Here is a 20,013-nt window from a genome sequence, read left to right on the forward strand (position 1 = left end):
ACCCAGGAAACTATTGGGAAACAATGTGCAGTTCTGTTTTGCAGGATTTGAAGCTTTTTTTTTAATAATAGCAGCTTCAGCTTTAAGGTACCAGCTGGTTTCTATGAGCTCGTCAAAACTTTTCCCATTGTAGAACATTTTATTTCTATCATGTCTGAAGTCATTCTTTAGTCAGATCAAGCTGTCCTGGCCCAAACCATGATACTACCACAATAGTTTCATTCAGTGGGCGAAATTCTTACGCTGGCATGTTTTCTTTTTCCTCGTCTTCTTTCTGATGCTGCAGATTAACTGTTAGTCCTTCACTCCTGATAACGGTCGCATTTATTTATTCATTGTCCAAATCTGTAACTTTTCGAGCTTGGCACATATTAACAACCCTTTTTCAGAGGTTCTCGGTATTCGTTTTTGCTTGAACTCGTGTTTTCTCTCACCCACACATACGTAAGGCTGAATTATTTCCCTTCGTAAATGATGCCCAAATATATTTAGGCATCATTTGTGATGACTGACTTGTAATTGTGGACTGCAAGTTAAAGCGAAAGAATTCCCTAGTTTTTTTTGTTGTTTTTTTTGTTTGTTTTTTTCTCAAATTTTCAAAAACCACCATGACCCGGAGTGAAAGTACTGTTTTTCACGTCAGGCTCTGAACAAACTAAACAAGCAAGGCATAAGAATGTTAATTAGTGAGCTTTAGAAAATCTTCGTAGGTGGATTATGTTACTTCGGGACAGAGTCAGTCTTGCTGTTTCTCCATTTTTAGCAGAAGCATCTCTCAGTCACTCTCAGATAGAAGACAGAGCAAATCTCTTTTCCTAAAAGTGTGAAGAAACACAAACTGTCAAATGTTTCCCCCCTCAGGAATATATAGAGTTTAGACGATAAACATTTTAGAGCCAGTGATTGTGGTTTCTTCTTCCTGCTCTAACAAAGCCGTCTCTGGATTCTTACAGGCATATATAGAATAATGATATGTTTTGGGAGACAAACAGCCTTTGTAAATGTCCCGAAACAGAAGCCAACTTGGCAATAAAGAATTCACAACTTTGGAAATGACTTTGGTGAGAACGAGGTCAAGACCCGGGCCCTGTTTTACTTCCCCATCCTTTGCACGTTGGGATCGCAACGGCAGGTTTGAACCTTTGAATATAAAGCGCTGAGGGAACAAATACGACCTCCAAGCTGCGAGCTGAGTCTGTTTAGTTGTTGCTCACAGTGATCCATGGCTTCTGTGCCTCCGTGTGTGCAGCCCAGACGATGTTTCCAACTGTTTCAGCCCGCAGGTATGTTCTGGTGCTGCGTCTCCCCGTGTGCGCCACAGATAGAGATTTCCATCACCAGAGGCCTGCTGACGGCGTGTAACATGTGTCAGCTATTACAGCAAATTACGAATCCTCTCCAGCATTAGATGAACGTTCCACTTCAATTCTGCAATCCCCCCGAACGAGGAAGGAGTTGTCACCTACTTGCCGAACTTTTAGAGTCACTGCGGGAGCTCTCAGGAGACACTCGCGTCACAGCTGCACTTTCCCCACAAATAATCCTGGTGCTTTTTATCATGGCCCGCCGCGGAAAGGTCTTGTGTGCGAGTCTGTCAGCAAAATATCTCATGACCCACTGGCCGGATTTAAATGTAATTATCACAAAACAATCATTTGATGGTCATCTACGACTAATTAACTTTTGGAGTCAACCCGGTTCAAGATGGCCGCCACAGCTGATCAACATTAGCCAACACAAAAATGGCTATAACTTCATAAATTTTACAGAAATTGTGATTAAATTTGGTGTGGAAGTAGCTGAGAGTAATCCCCAACACATACTCTGAGAGCTAACAGTTCAAACGAGATCTTGCAATATCATTTGATATTGTGCTAAACATTATTTACTAAATTTGACCAAAATGGCTACAACTGCATCATTTCTCAACAAGGTTAACACTCCTGCTTTTATCTGAATCTGGAGTAAAAATCATTAATATCTTGAGGTAAATATGTCTGATAAACAAACTAATTTCACTTTCTTCCTTTTCCTTTTAGGTATAAATTAGTTGTTCATGACCTTTCCACGGAAGCCCCCTTCAGAAGATCTGAGCTATCGCCTGAAGGATGTTTAAAGGCCCTGCAGGTAGTGAGGATCACAAAAAAAACAAAAGATCAGAACAAAGGAAGCCAAATGTGCGCAGATAGTTAGAATGAGTGATAGACGGAGGGCCGAACAGAATCACTCTGATCTCTCCCCCCCACCCACTCCAGCCTTTTCCTCTCCTCCTCCTCCTCCCCTTCATCCCTTCTGTCCTGCCACCTTCACACAGGTGCACCGGAGTTTCCAGACTCCCAAAAAAAAAAACCTCACCCTGCGGCCTTATTGAGACATCGCCGAATGGATCAGTGCCGCTCAGATCAGAGAGGGGAGCCGTTCGGAGCTTACGCAACACCCTCAGAGGCCCTGAAAGCAGATCAGGCCTCAGAGTTCAACATGGAAGTAATTTATATCTGAGGAGCAGCTCGCTGGCTTTCATTCCAACTTTACTAGCCCGAACCAGGAGGTTTAATTCCTTGACTGATATAAACAGAGAGAGATGTAAGCCTGCAGATTTCCAGCTGCTGAAAACAATCTTCAACATGCCTTTCATCTTGACAATAAAAACTTAAGTACCTTTCCAGAGAGCATGTCTGCACAGGAGCCTCGCTTGTTTTTTTTCCTTTCTTTAAACCGTTATTTACTGTTCTTTTCTGCTTTATTGGGGCAGCAGAATCAAGCGAAAGGGGAATCCAAAGGGAATTAAAGTGAATGACAATCATGTCATCGCGTAAGCCGCAGACCGTTCGGGAAATGCCTTCTTTTCTAATCCTCGGCTCTGTGGTGAAAAATGTGGGCTCTGGTGGTTGGCTCCGGAGCGGTGCTGGGTGTGTTGGGGAAAGGGTGGAGGAACTGGGGGCAAGGGGATGGGAAGGGGCGGTGGGGGGGTTGGCCTGTTTGTGCCTGAGAGACGGAGAGGTTGAGATGTTGAAGAGGAGGTCGTCGTGATTAGTGGAGGATACGGTTTCATGCCTCCGAGCTCCGTGTGGGAGAGTTTGCAGCTCCTACAAAGGTGCGAATGTGAAAACACTTCAAACTGACATCGTGGACGGCCAAAAGCATTTATGTCTTGGATGGCATACAAACACATACGTGCATGTGTCTGCGGAGGCCTATTGTTCCACTTGCGGTGCCCGATCCCAGACTGCTCCTCAGTGAAATGCTTGTGGCCTGCTCCATGTGGCTTCCTTTCATCGAAACTCCTCGTCGTCTTAAATGCTGAATGCCGTGACGTCAACGCCAAACCTCAACCCTGTTTTTTATGCGTCCCCGTCACCATCTATTTCCGCCCAGTGTGTGAAAAACAGCATTTTTTCCCATCGTTGCCGTTCCCCGACACAGACGCTTGGGTGAAACACTGCGCTACTGTTAGTGACCCAGGGCCTCCACCCTGCCGGAGGTGCGTGTTCACTTTCGCACTCGCTCCAAATGTGCCAAAGAAAGAACAAACAAACAGCTGAAATGGCTAAAGATGTGTGTGAGCGCAGCTGGCTGAACGTCACACGACTTAACTGGATGCCTTGATCAACTCATCAAACCTGGCCTCCGTAAATAAAAATAAGAAAAAACACAAAAAGTCATCAGATGGGTGTTAACTGACTGCAATTACTGGTGTAAAACCACAGGAGTTTGTCTCTCTGCTTTCTGGAGTTTCCCATCATTTTCAAATTCCAATCTGTGACAGCAACTGTGAGAAAAAGAAGCTGGCATCTTTAAAAAAAATGAGAGGAGAGTGGGGGGTGGAGGCTCCTGTCCATCGGCTCACAGTTGAGTCAGAGCTGCTAAAATGGTATCACCTGTCCTGTTAGATCCTGCAGGCCGCAGGGAGTGTGTGTGTGTGTGTGTGTGTGTGTGTGGGAGAGAGAGTGCTTCATGCTACAGAAACAGGAGATCAGCTTCTTCCCGATGGGGTCTGTCTGACTTTTACAGGAATGTGAAATTGTGTGCAACTCAAACAAGCAAACCAGCAGCTTTAGGTGCTGCAGGTTGTTTTGGCCGACAGGGACGGGAGTGTACTAAATATATGACCCAACAGGGGGCGGGAAACAGACCTGCTGGGAGGTAAATAAACGGCGTTAAACTGAGATACTTCACTTTAGGGATGGACGTGTTGAGTAAAGTCGTCTGAGTCAAAAGCTGGAGGATGTTCAGCAGCTTTGACAGTGAAAAGTCAGCATTGTTTTTTTTTTTTTTTAAATATCAGTTTGCTGACTCTAAGGCACGGGGACAGTTTTTTCAAAACTATCTTTCAATTTGTCGTTTCTAAAAGTATCATTGTAAACCCTGCCAACAACCCAAAACGCTATAATAACGCTGCCAGGCCTGAGATGACACCTTAACCTGCGCAAACACTAGATGAGCCTCTGTCTCAAGAACCAAGCAAGGCTCCTAATCAGTAAAAAGAGCCATGATATCACGCCGCTGTTGGCTTGGCAGATTAGAGACATAACAGCGGCAGACTGACTTAATAATCATAATTCTGTGGTTCATTTTAATTGGCGATAGCTGCTGTAGAGCTATCTACAGCAGGGATTGTATTGGTTATTTATAACCTTTTTCACAGAACCCCACTTTAAACAGATCTGAACTATCCCTTTAAGGACTGAAAATAGCAGTCACTGCAAAATGACTTATAGGCCAGATTTTCAGGAAGCTTTTTTAGGCTTAAAACTAGACGATTTATGTTTGCATTAGGCTCATTAAAGTTTGCATAATAACAGAAATAAATGGTTTTACAACTTAAAGGATCATTTTCAATAGGGAGGAAGATGGATGGAAAAAAAAAGATCCAATGCTGGGCAGCTGTCATCAGAAGGTAAATGCATGGCTGTGTGTGTTGCTCAATTAAAGCGCTGAGGGCCATAAAACTAACAGGAATGTGGAATTCCCCTGATCCTTAAAGCGAGGATCCAAATATCACACAAACAGATCCACACAGTCAATGATTTATTTTGTCTGATGTCACTATTTAAGAGATTAGATGCACTTTAAGGAAATAACCTTCCCATGTGGATGTTTCTGTCTTTACATTTGTTGATCTCCATTTTTTTTTAAAAAAAAGCCACTTCCTCCTTTAACTTTTCCATTATTTACCAAGAACGATTGAAGTCAGAACGCCTCCTTTAACGGTCTTATAACACTGACAGTGATGCAGATTATAGGGTTGTGATTGGCTCCTAATCACTGAGTAGTTTAAAGAGCTCAAGCACCTCTGAACAATTTTCTGCACAGGAGTTAGCAATCACTATGGCCAAAGGAGCAATTTCAACTATCAGGACCACCCATCAGGGGGCTTGTGGGGAGTTACAGGGTTCACAAATACAACTCCATATGTATGTGTGCACAGCAAGCAGAGGAGGGGGGGACACAGGATGAAAAATAGGGAAGGAGTGTGCACAAACAAGCCTCCGGTTTTTCTTTATCTGGATCCCATACGAGGCAACAAGAGAGGATGAGCAGCCGCAAATTGCAGGGAGTTCTGGTAACAGGGTGGGAGAGTGCAGTTTGGGGTTGTGGAGGGGGGAAATCTGTGGCACGGCACCCGGGGAAAGACTGAGGTAATTACTTTCTGCTCCACATTCAGCCTCTGTGTACCAAGAAGAAAGAAAGAAAGAAGAAAAAACAATTTCAATGTGCCATGAAGCTCCTGAGACGCTGCGTTTGTGGACATGTGCTGACACAAATACAGCATTTTCCACACAGTGTATCACCGCTCTGACTTTCTGCAATCCGAGCCTTCTTTTAAATCACTCAACGGATACTTTTTTTTTACTCTTAAAGGGATAGTCGGGTGATTTTTGATAATCAATAGTTTGCACCCTATCAGCCGTGACGTCAGTCATAGAGCATGAAGTCTTCATCTGGGCTAGGCCAGTTTGGAATGTTTTTTCAGGCTTATAAAACAACTCTTTCTCAAAAACCGACACACCGGCAGCTAATATTAAACCTCTGCACGTTTACATGACACCACTTGTTTAGTTTCTTGCTGTGCTCCCAGCTGAAGAACGTCCATGTTCTACGCAAATGCACGTGCTGAGCACAGATAGGCCCGGTTTATGCAGATGGTGCTGTTTCAGCAAATGTACCTGTCCACCATGAGTTCAGTATTGGACCGACTGGAGACACTGGTCAGGCTGGCCTCTGATATCCAAAGTTTCACTGCAAACCCAAGGTTGAAGCACATGACTGTGGGACGAGATGAGCCCAGCGCGTGCAGCTTCTTCCTGGATTACTTCACCTCCTCTTTAAGGCCTTTTAAACGCCCCCTATCCCCCCCCCATGAACGTCTCATATCAGACATGTGGGCACATTTTCCCTCCTCTTTTAAACGTGTCCTGCATCTCTGAGAACAAACAGCCCTCTCCCCCGACAATGAGAGCGAACAATAACAGTGCCACACGGCTCGAGTGCTCCTTTGAAGCTCTGAGACAAAACTGTGCTGCCGACTGTCTGCCTGAAACCGATCAGGGCGCAGATAGAGAAGCGAGTGATGTTTGCAAAAAACGCGCCGCCGCTCAAAACCCATCTGTGTTTTTGAAGCTGAAGCTGCTTAGGAACAGGAAGGCGATGGCGTGATAAAGATGACAAAAACTAAAAAATGGCACAAACACGCTGAGATTTCACGTGTTTGTTTTTTCAGTGGCAGCCCTCATACTTGCACAGGAAGATTTTATGCATTTGTCGTACTCACACCATCTAACATGTGTTCAGACTTCTTACTCTTTGTGAAAAGGACCACAAATGTGAAGCAAACTTCCCAGAAATATGAACAAAAGAAGGACCACTCAGACCCACCGTCAGCAGCATCAGTAACCTATGATACTGCAAAACATCTTGCCGTCATTTTAGCTCCTCTGGTAGGAAATAAACAAAGAACTCCATGGATTTTGCAAACAAAGTCCAACACTTAAAGCTGGCTTCAGGGGGATCCCTTATACCTTTTGATGTTACATCACTTTTTACTTGTATACCCACATCAGAAGCAGTGGAAACAATCAGGAAACGCCTCTGGCAAGATGATGAATTAAACAACAAGAGCAGCTTCACTCTGTACCCTGCTGGTCCTCTGTCTTTTCCTCCACAACCTTTCAAACATAAAGACAGTTTTTGTAAAGGAATGCATGGTTGTGCCATGAGACCTCAAGTGTCACCGACTGTAGCCAATCCCTACATGGAGGAAGTGGAACAAAGAGCCCTGAACTCCCTCGAGGGGACAACACCAAACCACTGGCTCAGATATGTGGACGATACATGGGTCAAAAGCCTAGATAAGGAAGTGGAAGCGTTCACCAGACACATTAACTCTGTTAATATCAACATCGAGTTCAACAGAGAGGACGCCAAGGAATGCCAAGGACGTCGAGCTGCATTTTCTGGACTGTTTGGTGCGCATGAAGAGAGCTGGAAGCCTCAATACTGATGTTTACAGGAAACCAACCCAGATCAACCCAGATCAGCACCTTCACAAACCTTTATAACACCACCCCAGCTAATCCACCTTAGCGAGCACAAAAATGACTCCAATTATGTCCGTTTTACAGATATTGAGCTACAAATTGGTGTGGTAGTCTCAGAGAGTCATCTCCAACACTTACTCTGAGTGCTAACAGATCACATAAGATCCTTTTTTTAAAAGCTTGGCATACAAGTAAATGGGCTACAGGCATTCCTTTCCAGGGATGCTAGTTTTATTTTTTGTTTTTGTGGCTTTTAGAAAAGTTGCGTTATCTCTTTCACTCAGATTTCTAATTTTTCCTCCCTGAAAGCACATTTAAAATCTTAACCTTTTTACCTTTTTTATCTGTTAAACTCTTACTTGATGGTTTATATATATATATATATATATATATATATATATATATATATATATATATATATATATATATATATGCAACCTTGACTTGCATAAAACTTGTCTTTTTTAATTATTTCTGTTTTTAACAAATTGTGAAACCTATAGCTCCAAGTTTCCTAAAGGTTTGATGCCGTTTTCCATGTTTCTGGTTCAGTTGTTGTGTTTGCTGAACTTTGGGCTCCTGTATATGCATGATTGTTTGCACTTCACACAGCCGCGTCACATAAAATCTGTTTGCGCGCTCACCAAACTACACACTTGAGGAGAGAAGCAAAACTTTTCACATTCTTGTCTTGACAGAATTACAACAACGTCCAACCAGGAAATTCTTGAGTTTCCAGAATGTTGCCTTTGATGCCGAACGGAAATCCTGTTCCAGTGTCATATATAAAAGCTTTAAAGCTTTACACAGAGGAAGGCAGGCGTTTGGGCAGCATATGTACAGTACATCTAAAACATGTGCAGGGCAGCCACCCCCGTCACGTATGAATGGAGACATTCTATAACTCACATACTGCAGATATTAGTTTCTGATGAAAGGAAATTTCAGTATTTTTGTTACCGTCTCGCATTAAGGAGCTTTATTCGCTGATCACAGCTTCTGCGGTGAGGCGGACCGCTGGAGGACAGATGTTTCTTGGGAATAAAACCTTAATGAATGAACTTGGTTATAACGACATGGCGTGTAGACGCACAATGAGACACTATTTTCTGAAACAGAGGCAGGTGCAGTTCCCGTAAACATCCGAATCTAAGCAGCAAGCCCAAATATGGTCCAATTAAAACAAGATGTCCAGCGAATGAGTCACTGGTAGATAGTTTGGTTAAGCCTCGAGGCTCAGCCTTTGGAGCCGGGGAAGGACTTTGGAGTAGCAGTGGTTTGATGTAATTAAGGACCTTATTTGCTTACGAGCAGGATGAGCCCTAGAGGTCAGGGTGGAAGAGTGATGCTATCAGAGCATTACCACTTCCTCCTTCCTGTTTGCTTCCTCTTGGCCATACAGCTGTGCTCTGATGCCATCCAGAAAGACTTGCTCTTATAGAAATGCTAATTACAGGCCTTGTGTTTTCAGCAGCTTCCTTCTCCTCCATTCTCACATCTGGTTTATCTTCTTTTTTTTTCTTCTTCTTCTTCGTCTTCTGTAGTCTCGCTGTGAGGATGTTACTATTCCATTCTCAAACTTTCCCACTCTCAGACTCACCACAGAGAAAGGCCGCGTTCCAGCTGGCCACATTACGTAGATATCTAATCAGGCACATGGAAGTTGTTGGTTAATTAATGGAGAGTTTGGGGTGAGGTCAGAGGCAGCATCGGGGCTGGAGCTGACAGTTTGTGGCATTTGGTTCCGTGAGGCTCTCTGCTTGGTGAAAAAAACTGAGCATCACGAGAAAAACTCAAATAAAGGCCACGGTAATCTTTAAACACAAGCTTCCCCAGCTGCTCCCTCCTAAGTCAACTGAGGAGTTTTGATCACACCTCACAAAAAAATCATCACAACATCAAATGTGTAAAACTGTCTATGCTTTGAACACATTCAGGCATCGCTCGCTCTGAATGTTTGCACTTCCTTTTCTTAATCCTCTGTCTGACATAGACGCTTTCATCTCCCACTCTGATCTTGCAGCCTTTGAAACGAGCTTCCACACCTGCTCATCCCCGACACGTTAAACTGCATGAAAGCCGCCGAGCGTGGCCCCCACGTCCCCCACGCTTTTGTTTGAAAAATTCCAACACACCGTCACACCGAGAAAGAGAGAGAGGGAGGAGAGGCGGCTTGGTGAGGTGGATGGAAAACCTGGCTGAGCAAAACAAACAAACAAAAAAACCCACAAGATTCCTTCACGTCTGTATTATATGTGAGTTTAAATCAGGAGTGTTTTCCACTTAAATCCAAAACCAGCGGAAGATGAATAACCAGCACCATGCAGTGGAGGTTTGCTGTTTAACACGGTGCTGTCATGTTTTTGAAAATGATTAAAACACATTATATAAATACAAAAAAGACTGATAAAGAGGAAATAAAGACAATGGAAAACTGTTTAAAAACATAGCTTTTAATACAGTTATAAATTTATGGCTGATAGGTTGAACTAATAAATCTTAGGTACCTTATTATCAGTGACAGGACACTGTTAGCATCACTAAATCCAAACATCCGCTCATCTACAGTCTTTAAAATCTTTCTTCTGACACAAAGCTCCCAACAACCAAGCTCCAGCTTATATTTGGTCTTCCGAACAGAGCGCTTCACTCTCAGACTGCAGGTTTACTTGTGGTTCCTAGAGTTTCTAAAAGTAGAACAGGCGGCAGAGCTTCCCTCACAGACAGAAACTTCTAGTTTCTGACACCCTGTCTACTTTAAGACTAGGCCTAAGACTTTTCTTTTTGATCAATCCTATAGTTAGGGTTGGCTTGCGTTTCCTGACTTATCCCTTAGTTATGCTGCTATAGGCTTAGACTTCTTTACTTTCTCTACTCTCCATGTTTATACATGCAGTTATTGCTGTCATTCACCTGTTTTTCTTCCTATAGAAACCACACCTGGACTAATCCTTTTGTGTTTGTCTCTTTCCTGTCCTCTTCAACCCCAGTCGGCTGAAGCAGATGGCCGTCCATCCTGAGCCTGGTTCTGGTTCTGCTGGAGGGTTCTTCCTGTTAAAAGGGAATCGTTCCTTCTTGCTGTCGCCTCTGTGCTGCTCAGGACGGAAGACTGCGATGAAGTGAAGATTCAAAGCAATCTGCTGCCTTCCATAAATACATAACTCTTTTACTAATTGGCATTTCACAATTTATGTGATTGTATTGTATTATAATCAAAATAAATTGACTGTAGTTCGATTTGAGTCTGGAGCTGAATTAGATTTATGATTTGACGCTGTATAAATAAACTAAACTGAACTGAATCTGGTTAGAATTAAACTCCAAACTGAGGCTGCTCAAACTGCTATTGACCTCTCCCCTTTCCAAATTAAGAACCACATGTTTGTTTTTGACTTTATGTTTATGGTTTTAAAAGCTCCCCTGACCTGTCCCTTGTCCTAGTTGTCCATCATTTTTCAGCACCCAGGAGATCCATTAGGCTTTATCCTGGAGCATGTCATCCACCACATGGGCACAAGAAACAGTTTCCTCTTTAGGAACTCATCTTTCAATCCTCTACTGTCTGTTCTGTAAAAAGAAACAAAGGTAAAAACAATACACGCCAAAGGATTCGCTGCTTTATGTCTGAGCAACAAAAACAAAAGACTGAATCACTTTTAGGGATGAACGTCAGTGAGCTGCTGAAGATTCAGAAGCGTGACTGTCCGTCTTTTGGTCCATCGCCTAAGAACTCGTGGCCCAATCCCTTACCGCACTTTCCACAACTAACCTGATTTTAAAATCAGAGCGTTCAGATGAAAACACTTGATATGACATACTGTCGAAGCAAACGTCCCGTCAGAGCTGCCTCTGAGATGATACCTTTATGGGTCCCCACGCCTCGGGGTGTTTAGAGATACTGTCCTTGTGGACTGTCTCAGAAAAAGAGGGCCAAGGTGAGGAGTGCTCGAACTTTGAAGCGCTGGAAAACAACTCATGGCCACACTCGGAGCACACATACAGGCCTGAGGACAAGAAAAGACCCGTCACACTTCACACAAGCCTTGCTCCGCCACGTGCAGCTTCTCCGACACTCACCAGGCCGGAAGTGACTTTTATAAACTTCCCCACCGGAGAAAGAGCAATACGACATTTCATCCGTGTCGGACGTGTCAGGCACTGCCACCCAAAACGAGTTTTTAGCTCATAAATGTTTACAGAGAGCAACCCAGCTCAAACTGGAAGAAGCTGGCACGCACGGATCAAATGTCAGCAGCTCTGTTGAGCTTCAGTAACATCTGATCTTTACACAGCTGCTTCCATCTAGTGGAAGAATTTAGAAAAACAGCTGTAATGCAAGTCAATGATACCATCAATGATTTTATCAGTTCTAAGGCATCATTGTGAGCTCGCTGCCAAAGGCAATGCTTTGCATGCGTCTGTTACCAAACTCTCTCATGAACCACTGCATGAATTTTCAATGAAACTTTCAGGAAGTAACCAATAAATATACACATCACTTTTGATGGCTGCCACAGCTAATAGACCTTAGCAACACAAAAATGGCTAGAACTCAGAAATTAAGGTCAAGTCTGATTTGACAGTAGCTGAGAATCCTTAACAATACAAACTTAAGTGTGACATCTTGAAATATTGTGATACATTAAAAAGCTTTATTGGTTTCAGCGTAACAACAAAACATAGACGTCAATGAGTTTTCAAGTTAAAATATATTTATTTGACTTGTTTACAAAACAATCAATAAGCTTAATTTATAATGTTTTTTCCCAAATATATATATATATATTACAGTCCAGTTTTAAAATAAAGATTAGTGCTTTTCTTATTTCATCAGCATTTAAAAATAGTTCCTCCATTGTTAGACGTACCTGTATTACCAGTTTCTCTGTAACAGGCTAATAAAAAGCTACAACAAACCATCTAAAACAGCCCAGAAACCCTAAATAAATGTATTTTTTTGGTATTCTTATGACACAGTGTTGAGTGCCTGTTGTAAAACTAATGAGGCAGGAATGGTGTGAATTGTGAAGTGGGTCTAGTTCCTGTGTCTGTGGTGACTGCATAGTAAAAGGCGTTTCCTTGCTGTCCAGTGAGACCACTGTTCATCAGAGTCCTGGTGTTCCCTGAAAGGACTTTGTCCCAGAATTCATCATACACCGTCTGCACCTTCAGCAGGAAAGAGAAACGTCTGATCCTCCCTCTCGACAGCTCACCTTACTGTCCGTCAACTTTATCTGTGGGTGGGGGAAAAAAAAACTGAGATGAAGTTTTGGACATTTGAAAGTGGAATTCATCCTTGTTTTGTTTCGTTTTCAGGTTGTACCTTTAGGGACGAACTTCAGTGAGCTGCTGAATATTCAGAAGCGAGACAGACCTTTTTTCGGACCATCATTCACAAACTCGTGACCCAGTCCATTTCCACACTTTCCACACAGCACCTGAAACAAAACAGCACATCTGAAACAAACATCTCCCGAGCAGAACTACAGTTTAACTGCTTACAATTTCACTGGAGCTGAAACTGTTTAACCAAACTCTGCAGGTGGCAGAAAAATGCTGGCTGCTGCCCAAGGAGACGGACCTTTGTCTTCAGAGAGCCCCTGTCTTATAACCTTAATGTTGTGTGAGATTTGAATAAAGAACCTTTGACTTCAAGAAGCCTCCTTGTTTATATAAATGTGTGGTGATTAACATTTTAGATTTCAGTACAGGGACAACGTACACCTCTGCTCTCCTCACATTACCTTGTATGCCCCAGGTCTCGCCTCCTTGTGTTTGGACACACTGTCCTTGTGGATGGTCTCTGTGAAAGCCGGCCAGGGAGACGAATGGTCATACTTGGAGCGGCTGGAGAACAGCTGGTGGTCACACTTGGAGCAAACATAGATCCCTGAAGAGGAAAGGAACAATAATAGATGAGTTTCTCACATTATAACTAGAAGGATCTTATAATAATAAAATTATTTTGATGTGAACATATGTTTTAATCAATGAGGTTTTCCCTTAAAAAATGTTTACGTTTCAATCAAAATTGCGTTAAAGCTATAATCAACTATATTTCTGTCAATTATAAAGTTATTTCGTCGAGTGTTTAGCAAACGGTGGCTAACCGGTTAGCTCAAACTTCTGCTAAACACGCAGCACCGATGCGTACAAATTTAAAAAACGTCGAATAAAGTAAATGTTACGAAGATACCTGGCGTAAAATGGTCCTTATAGACCTCCCCGCCGAAGAAAGAGCAAAACGCCATCTCTGTGTTGGAGTTAAATGGAGTTTCTGCCTTCCTGGAGTGACGTCAGAGAACCGAAACCGGAGAGAACACAACTTCCGGTTTGGTCCGAACTTCTAAATAAAACCGGAAACAAAATAATAATCAAACGTTTACATGATAATTATTTAAATTTTTATTGTCTTCAACGGTATGCACCCAATTTCTCAAAATGTGATAATAAAATAAATAAATATTAATTAAAAAGTCTTGCAAGTCAATAACTTTATTCTTGTTAACTTTATTCATCTCCCAAAATTGGGTGCACACCTGACTCATAATCAATATCTTGCTTTATTCAAATCATAGAGCAAACTTTTTAAATCTGAGGAAACATATATTAGTTTTAACCCTTCTCTTGCCTTTTTTCTTAGGAGTTACCATATTACCATAAAATATTTTCCAAAGTTGATAAAGTGGACAGTTTTACAAGGGAATAATAATCACTCTATAATAAAATTCACATGCTATTGTTGGTGCATTTTACTTTATTGATTGATTGTGTCATTGTAATTGCCATATTTATGATGTATGTCAGTAAAGTTTTAGACTCCTGATTTACAAGAGTATATTAAATAAATATTACGGTGTGAAGTCAGTAATTTAGCAGAGAAATTGTCTCTGACGGTATATAACCACTGTGTTACATCTGAAGTTGTTTGGGAGCATTTGATGAAAATTCATCTGTTATAACTCATTCAGTTCGGTATAGTAGATAGTATAATGTTTCTTGAAAATTTGTAGTAGATGGTAAGACAAAATCAAAAATTGTTTTACAGTCGTAACTTTCGTAGTTCAACTTTCAGACCTTCTATAAGTAACTTTATCAGAATGGATTCAGTCATTTCTAATGGATAATTTGACTCAATGTGTACTAGGTGTTAATTTAATGCTGTTTTAGTAGTTTAGTCCCTTCATGTCTCAAAATTAGTGAAAAATCACATTACCTGGTTACCTTGCTGCATGCTTTTATTTTGAACGAGTCAAACCGGAAAAGGCGCGTTGGTTTTACCGGAACACACTTGTTGGATTTCTCCATACGAAGGCTTCGCTCGTTGCCTTTTTTTCTATGATTATTTATTTAAGTGTAACCGTTTAAGTTGTTTTGGCCGCATCTGTTCCCGGAGACAAAAGCGCGACGATGTTTCAGCTGAGGTTGTTCGTCCACCAGCGGATGTACGCGGCAGCGGAGGACATCCTCGGACAAGTTGAGAAAACAATCATGCTAGCTTTATCCGAAGCCGAAGATGCTCGATCCAAGCCGACTGAAGGTCTGCGACACAGGCTCAGCCCGCCTGCAGAGGAGACAGGTTTGTTGTGCTGCTGTCAGCTGTGACTGACATTAATGATGGCCGGATAAAGTTTATTGAAGCGCTCCTGCTAACCGTGTTGGAAAATGAGGCTAAATGCTCGTTAGCGCCCCCTGCTGAGCTCCCCCTTTTACATGGTTGTCAATATTCCTATAATCAGATGATGTTTAATTTTCATTCTTCTTGGTTTCTAAACAATTACAATGGTATGATACTATGCTTTGCAGCTTCTTAATAAATTTTGTTAGGAAGTAATTTGGTATTTGGGCTGAACAGATTATTAAGTTTTTTAAATCAGTAACCACTAGTCCTTTTTTTTTTTGCTCTCAAAAAGATTCATTTATTTGTGTTATGCGTGCAGGCAATTGCCTCTGCCTTGTTTACAGTCAACTTAAGATGCTCTGGGTAAAAAAAACAAACCTCAAGTAAATAAACCATAAAATGGGTTAACCCTGAATGTTAGTGTTAATTCACACACACCAGATCTGCTGCTGTCACATTAACACACACACAGCTAAGAGTTCTTGTGGCTTCCAAATACCACCTGTCCTAATCGTCATCAGTAGCAGCACTCTCCAAAATGGTTTTAGCTCTGACTGCAACAGAGTCATATTTTCTCAGCTGAGCCAAATGAAAGACAGAGGACTGATTGTTTGAGCTGCAGCTTCTCTCTGAAACATTTGCCCCTTTTTTTTTCTGCAGGGTTTCCATTGAGCACCTCTACCACGGAGCACAGTGATGAAGGCAACAGCCCAGTGCTGCAGGAGAACCAAGATTCTTGTTCGACTGAACAGTCAAACTTCTGTCCGGACCCTGAGGCTCCAGGTCCGTCTCAGGCCTCTGCTGATGTGGACAGCGACGACTGGAGCTTTGCTACAACCGACTTCAAGATGGTCGAGATAAAGGAGGAGGAAGAGGAGCTTGTGGATGAAAACCAAACACCTGAGGCTGGTTTTCCTTCTCCGGGTTTTACGGAATCCGAGCAGGAGCAGGATCAGCATCAGCCACTTAAAATAAAGCTGTTTTCCTTTAGCTCAGCTGCGCCTTTGGGTGAGAGTAACGACGACGAGGAGCTGATGAGCAACGCCGGAGGCGACGACGGTGGAAACGACAAAGCAGGAAGTCATCCAGGTGAAGAAGAAAAGGAGCGCTGCTTTTGCCGTCTGTGTGGCAAATCTTACCTGAACAGCAGCTCTCTGATAACTCACATGAAAACGCACGAAGGCGTCAGGGATTGCGGCTTTTGCGGGCTGAAGCACCAGACGACAAACAAGCTGATCGCCCATTTGAAGCGCTTCCACAAGAAGTCCCACTTCTGCGACGTCTGCGGCAGGACTTACGCCGCCAAGTACCGCCTGACGCTGCACAAGAAAACGCACACGGGCAACAAAGACTTTGTGTGCCAGGAATGCGGCAAGGCCTTTTACCGCAAAGAGCACCTGGTCGTGCACGTGAGGACGCACTCCGGCGAGAAACCCTACCAGTGCGAAATCTGCGGGAAGGGTTTCAGTCAGAGCCAGAACGTGGCGATTCATAAGAGAAGCCACACGGGGGAGAAGCCCTATCACTGCCACCTGTGCGGCCGGCTCTGCGTCACGAGCAGCGCCCTCAACCAGCACCTAAGGTACCACACGGGAGAGAAGCCCTTCTCGTGTGACGTTTGCGGGAAAAAGTTTTACAACAGCGCGCAGGTGAGGAGGCATAAGACCACACACACAGGGGAGAAGCCTTACGCCTGCACGGTTTGTGGTAAGACCTTCAGGTTTGGGTGCAATCTCAAAGTGCACATGCAGAATCATTAAACGGCGGAAACAGAGCAGTAAAATCAACCAGGCCAAACCTTTTAAGTATATATGAGTTACTCTGAGTACGTTCTCCTCTGCATGCCAGAGAATATTTGAGAACCTTTTCTATACTTCTGGTGCTTGAAACCCCAAAGACTCTTCAGCTCTGTGACTTCAGGAGATTTGATGGTCTCTTGTTTTACGTTTTGAAAAATGTGCTAAACTAATTCTTAGTTTGCTTTAGAGGACACTAAATAATCTCTTGAGTTATATTCTTTTAAATAAGAAGATGCGTCAGCTATTTAATAGTGGCTGACATTAAAATGACAAATTTCCAAACGAAACTAAGAATAATTTAACCTCCTGAGACCCTACATCCTCATACGAGGACATTGCATTTTTGCCTCTCTGCACCATGATACCTCATTATACACACTACCAGCACCATCTAGTGGTCATATGACAGCATTACACTCATTTCAGTGAAAACACATTTCATGCTTGAACTAGTTTATTTATGCACAGTTACATCTGTAGCTTCATAGCGCATGCAGATTTGGCTTTTTCTTTGCAATTGTAGCAAAGTACAGTGTTGGTAAAGATGAGTTTATATATAAATATATGTTTGATTAATGATTGAGTCATGCTGTTGGATAAACCTGGGAATATTAGAAGAGTTCGCAAATGTAATCAGTATTTGCAAGTTGTACATTTGTTCAACCAATTAATTATCCACCAAGCTGGCTGGCTACATCATTCAGTAGCCACCTGTCTCTGGTATAGCCTTTGATTTGAATTTGGGGTTGATTTTTCTCATTACAGAGAAACTTACATTGTCAGAAGCAGAACAGCTGCTCGTGGCAATTGTAGACAACTCTTAGGTTTGAAGATTTCTAACTTAGTCCAGTTTCAGGACTAAGAGGTTTTCTGTTACTTATATCTCTGGGTAGACATGTTAGTTGGCTGAAATACGCCCTTGTTTACTTCTTTGTTTTATGCCCTAAAGTTTGCAGTCTGAAATAAACTGGATTTATATGTTTTCAACAAATCATATCTTTGTGTCCTTCAGGAAGGTGGACCCAGTGTCCTCATACGAAGACAGCTTATCCTAGAAAGCTGAAATTTTGTTCTTTGAATAATCGGGACCTTCTGATCCCCAATTTCAACGACAGATTTGAAATGCAGAGATAAAAATATACTGTCCTCATATGAGGACATCATTTTTTTTTTTTTTTTTTTGCTAAAGCCACTTCCTGCTCCTCGACATACTAAACTTATGTGTCCCACTAATCTCATGTACCTTGGAGAAGGAAAAAAATGCACAGCAAACAAAAGCTTGGGTCTCAGGAGGCTAAAGCAAAAGTTGGGATGGAAAGGTCAGATTTAGTGTTCTGATTTATTTTGGTTTTTGCAACAGAGTTCCTTTTTGTTCTCATTGTGATCCCCCTCCTGGTGGAGCAGCTCCCGACGAGGCTGCCATGTTTTTATTATTTTATTATTAACCTTTTATTTATCCAGGCAAGTCCTGGTTTTCAATAAGCTCTCAACTTGTGTTATTTTCTTTTAGCGATGGTTTGTTTTTTTCATTGTTTCAGCCTGACCTCAGCACCAAAACAGTGTTTTTGAAGCCCCAGAATGGTGTCTTTTGGAAAAGAGTTTGTGTACGTTTTCTGTGTCCGCTCCACGCCTCGGTTCCTGTTTTTTGGTGTATTTTTGTGGCAGCGTTACGGCACCACATACAGGCCTGGCGTGGAGCGATTTGGTGTTTGCATGTGGACACAAACAGAGCTGTGTTTGCAAGGATTTATTTAGAGCCAACAAATAAAAAGATTCAGTTTGGAGTCCACTCATCCAAACCCAAAGAAATCCTCTTCTGGTCTCCATTTCTTAAATTCTGCCGTAACAAAAGTCCGCTCACAAAACCCTAAATGTAGTTTGCACAGAAGGTGTGTTTTGTAAATAAAGCTGTTTGTACTAAAGTTGCTAAAAAACCAAATGACAGACTTGGTGCTTCTTCAGAATAACTGTGTTATTAAGGACCCAACAGGAAGAAAACTTCATTTCTTTTTGTTTAGTTATGGAAACAGCGCTCACCTTGGACACCCCGAAGTTCTGTAATATTCAGTTTTTTCAGTATTTATGTATATCTGTTATATCTTTGTGTTTAAACCTTTTTTTCCCTTGTGTGTTTGACCCAGTAATAAAGGTTGATATGGCATGATGTTGGCCTGTTTGTTTCCTGGCTCTTCCCAGCAGATATTTAAAAATAATAATGTTATAAATAAGTTGGATTAAACAACCTAAATGCTACTGAAGTTGGTGTTATGCACAGCAGTAATGTCCAAACTTTGTTTGAACATAAATCAAACTGTAGTGTGGGAGAATCGATCTGAAGCAGGTTTGATGAACATGACGAGAAATGTGCAAAATCTTGGATAGATCAGTTTTTGTGTTTTCAGCTGCTTTTGTGAAGAAACCCTTCAGTAGTTTTCCAACAGGAGGCAGCAGACACTAATCTGGTTCATAACGAGACGTCTGTCCCTTTTAACACCGATGTCAGGTTCTTACTGATTCTTTGCAGCGACGTCTCGCCTTCGGCCTGCTCCGGTCTGATATTTGTGACCTCTGCTGGCAAAACGAGTCGCAATTTGGACTTGCGTAAAATCCCAGTAACTGAAATGGCAGATAATCCTCCTAATCTGCCTTTTAAATATGAGTTTTCTAACAGGTGTCTCTTCAGGAATAATCCTTTGTTTTATGACTCTTAAAATTTGCTTTAAAGTTTACACCGGTATTCTCCGCTGGCTGCCGGGAAATCCCTTCATGTAATGTTTATCCCCCTCCCCCCTCTTTTTTTAAATATGGGGCCATAGTTCCTAGTGACACTCCACCGATTTTAAAAATAAATAAATAAATTACATTATTTTCGCAAACATAAATAAATTGCAAAATTTCACCAAACTGCGTCTCCTTTCAAAGCGTTTAAGATGGAGAATTTAGAAAATAATAATTGCTCAATTTTGAAAAATGTCTCATTTTTTTGCCAGCGAGGGTCACATATGGTCTGCTGACAGAGGTGGGAAATCCGATTTCAGGGAACGAATTGAATGCA

General features: G+C 42.2%; 2 protein-coding genes and 1 pseudogene across 3 annotated transcripts; 1 reads left to right on the top strand and 2 right to left on the bottom strand.

Annotated features, from left to right (window-relative positions):
* Positions 1-10,397: 10,397 nt before the first annotated feature.
* Positions 10,398-11,789, bottom strand: LOC108239275 (annotated as a pseudogene).
* Positions 11,790-12,256: 467 nt separating this feature from the next.
* LOC108239273 (methionine-R-sulfoxide reductase B1-A-like) lies at positions 12,257-14,876 on the bottom strand. 2 transcript variants are annotated; one of them, XM_017421875.3, is made up of 4 exons: positions 13,735-13,884; positions 13,283-13,428; positions 12,862-12,976; positions 12,257-12,772 (listed from the first exon to the last, which is right to left on the bottom strand). In XM_017421875.3, exons 1-4 carry the CDS (start codon positions 13,787-13,789, stop codon positions 12,753-12,755), a joined length of 336 nt encoding a protein of 111 aa, XP_017277364.1. In that variant the 5' UTR covers positions 13,790-13,884; the 3' UTR covers positions 12,257-12,752. The 2 variants fall into 2 exon arrangements, with proteins under 2 accessions (XP_017277364.1, XP_037834772.1); XM_037978844.1 differs by lacking the exon at positions 12,257-12,772 and adding an exon at positions 14,755-14,876 and having other exon boundaries at positions 12,851-12,976.
* Positions 14,877-14,914: 38 nt separating this feature from the next.
* LOC108239254 (zinc finger protein 771-like) lies at positions 14,915-19,122 on the top strand. Its single transcript, XM_017421855.3, has 2 exons — positions 14,915-15,117; positions 15,820-19,122. The coding sequence occupies exons 1-2, from the start codon at positions 14,949-14,951 to the stop codon at positions 16,917-16,919; spliced, it is 1,269 nt and encodes a 422-aa protein (XP_017277344.1). The 5' UTR covers positions 14,915-14,948; the 3' UTR covers positions 16,920-19,122.
* Positions 19,123-20,013: the final 891 nt, after the last annotated feature.

The sequence above is a fragment of the Kryptolebias marmoratus genome, linkage group LG12 (assembly GCF_001649575.2).
Source record: "Kryptolebias marmoratus isolate JLee-2015 linkage group LG12, ASM164957v2, whole genome shotgun sequence".
In the NCBI taxonomy this organism is placed as follows: domain Eukaryota; kingdom Metazoa; phylum Chordata; class Actinopteri; order Cyprinodontiformes; family Rivulidae; genus Kryptolebias; species Kryptolebias marmoratus.

Coding starts and splice junctions, on each gene's coding strand:
- LOC108239254 (XM_017421855.3), top strand. CDS start 14,949: ATGTTTCAGCTGAGGTTGTTCGTCCACCAGCGGATGTACGCGGCAGCG. Junction 15,118..15,819: donor CCCGCCTGCAGAGGAGACAG/GTTTGTTGTGCT, acceptor TTTTTTCTGCAG/GGTTTCCATTGAGCACCTCT.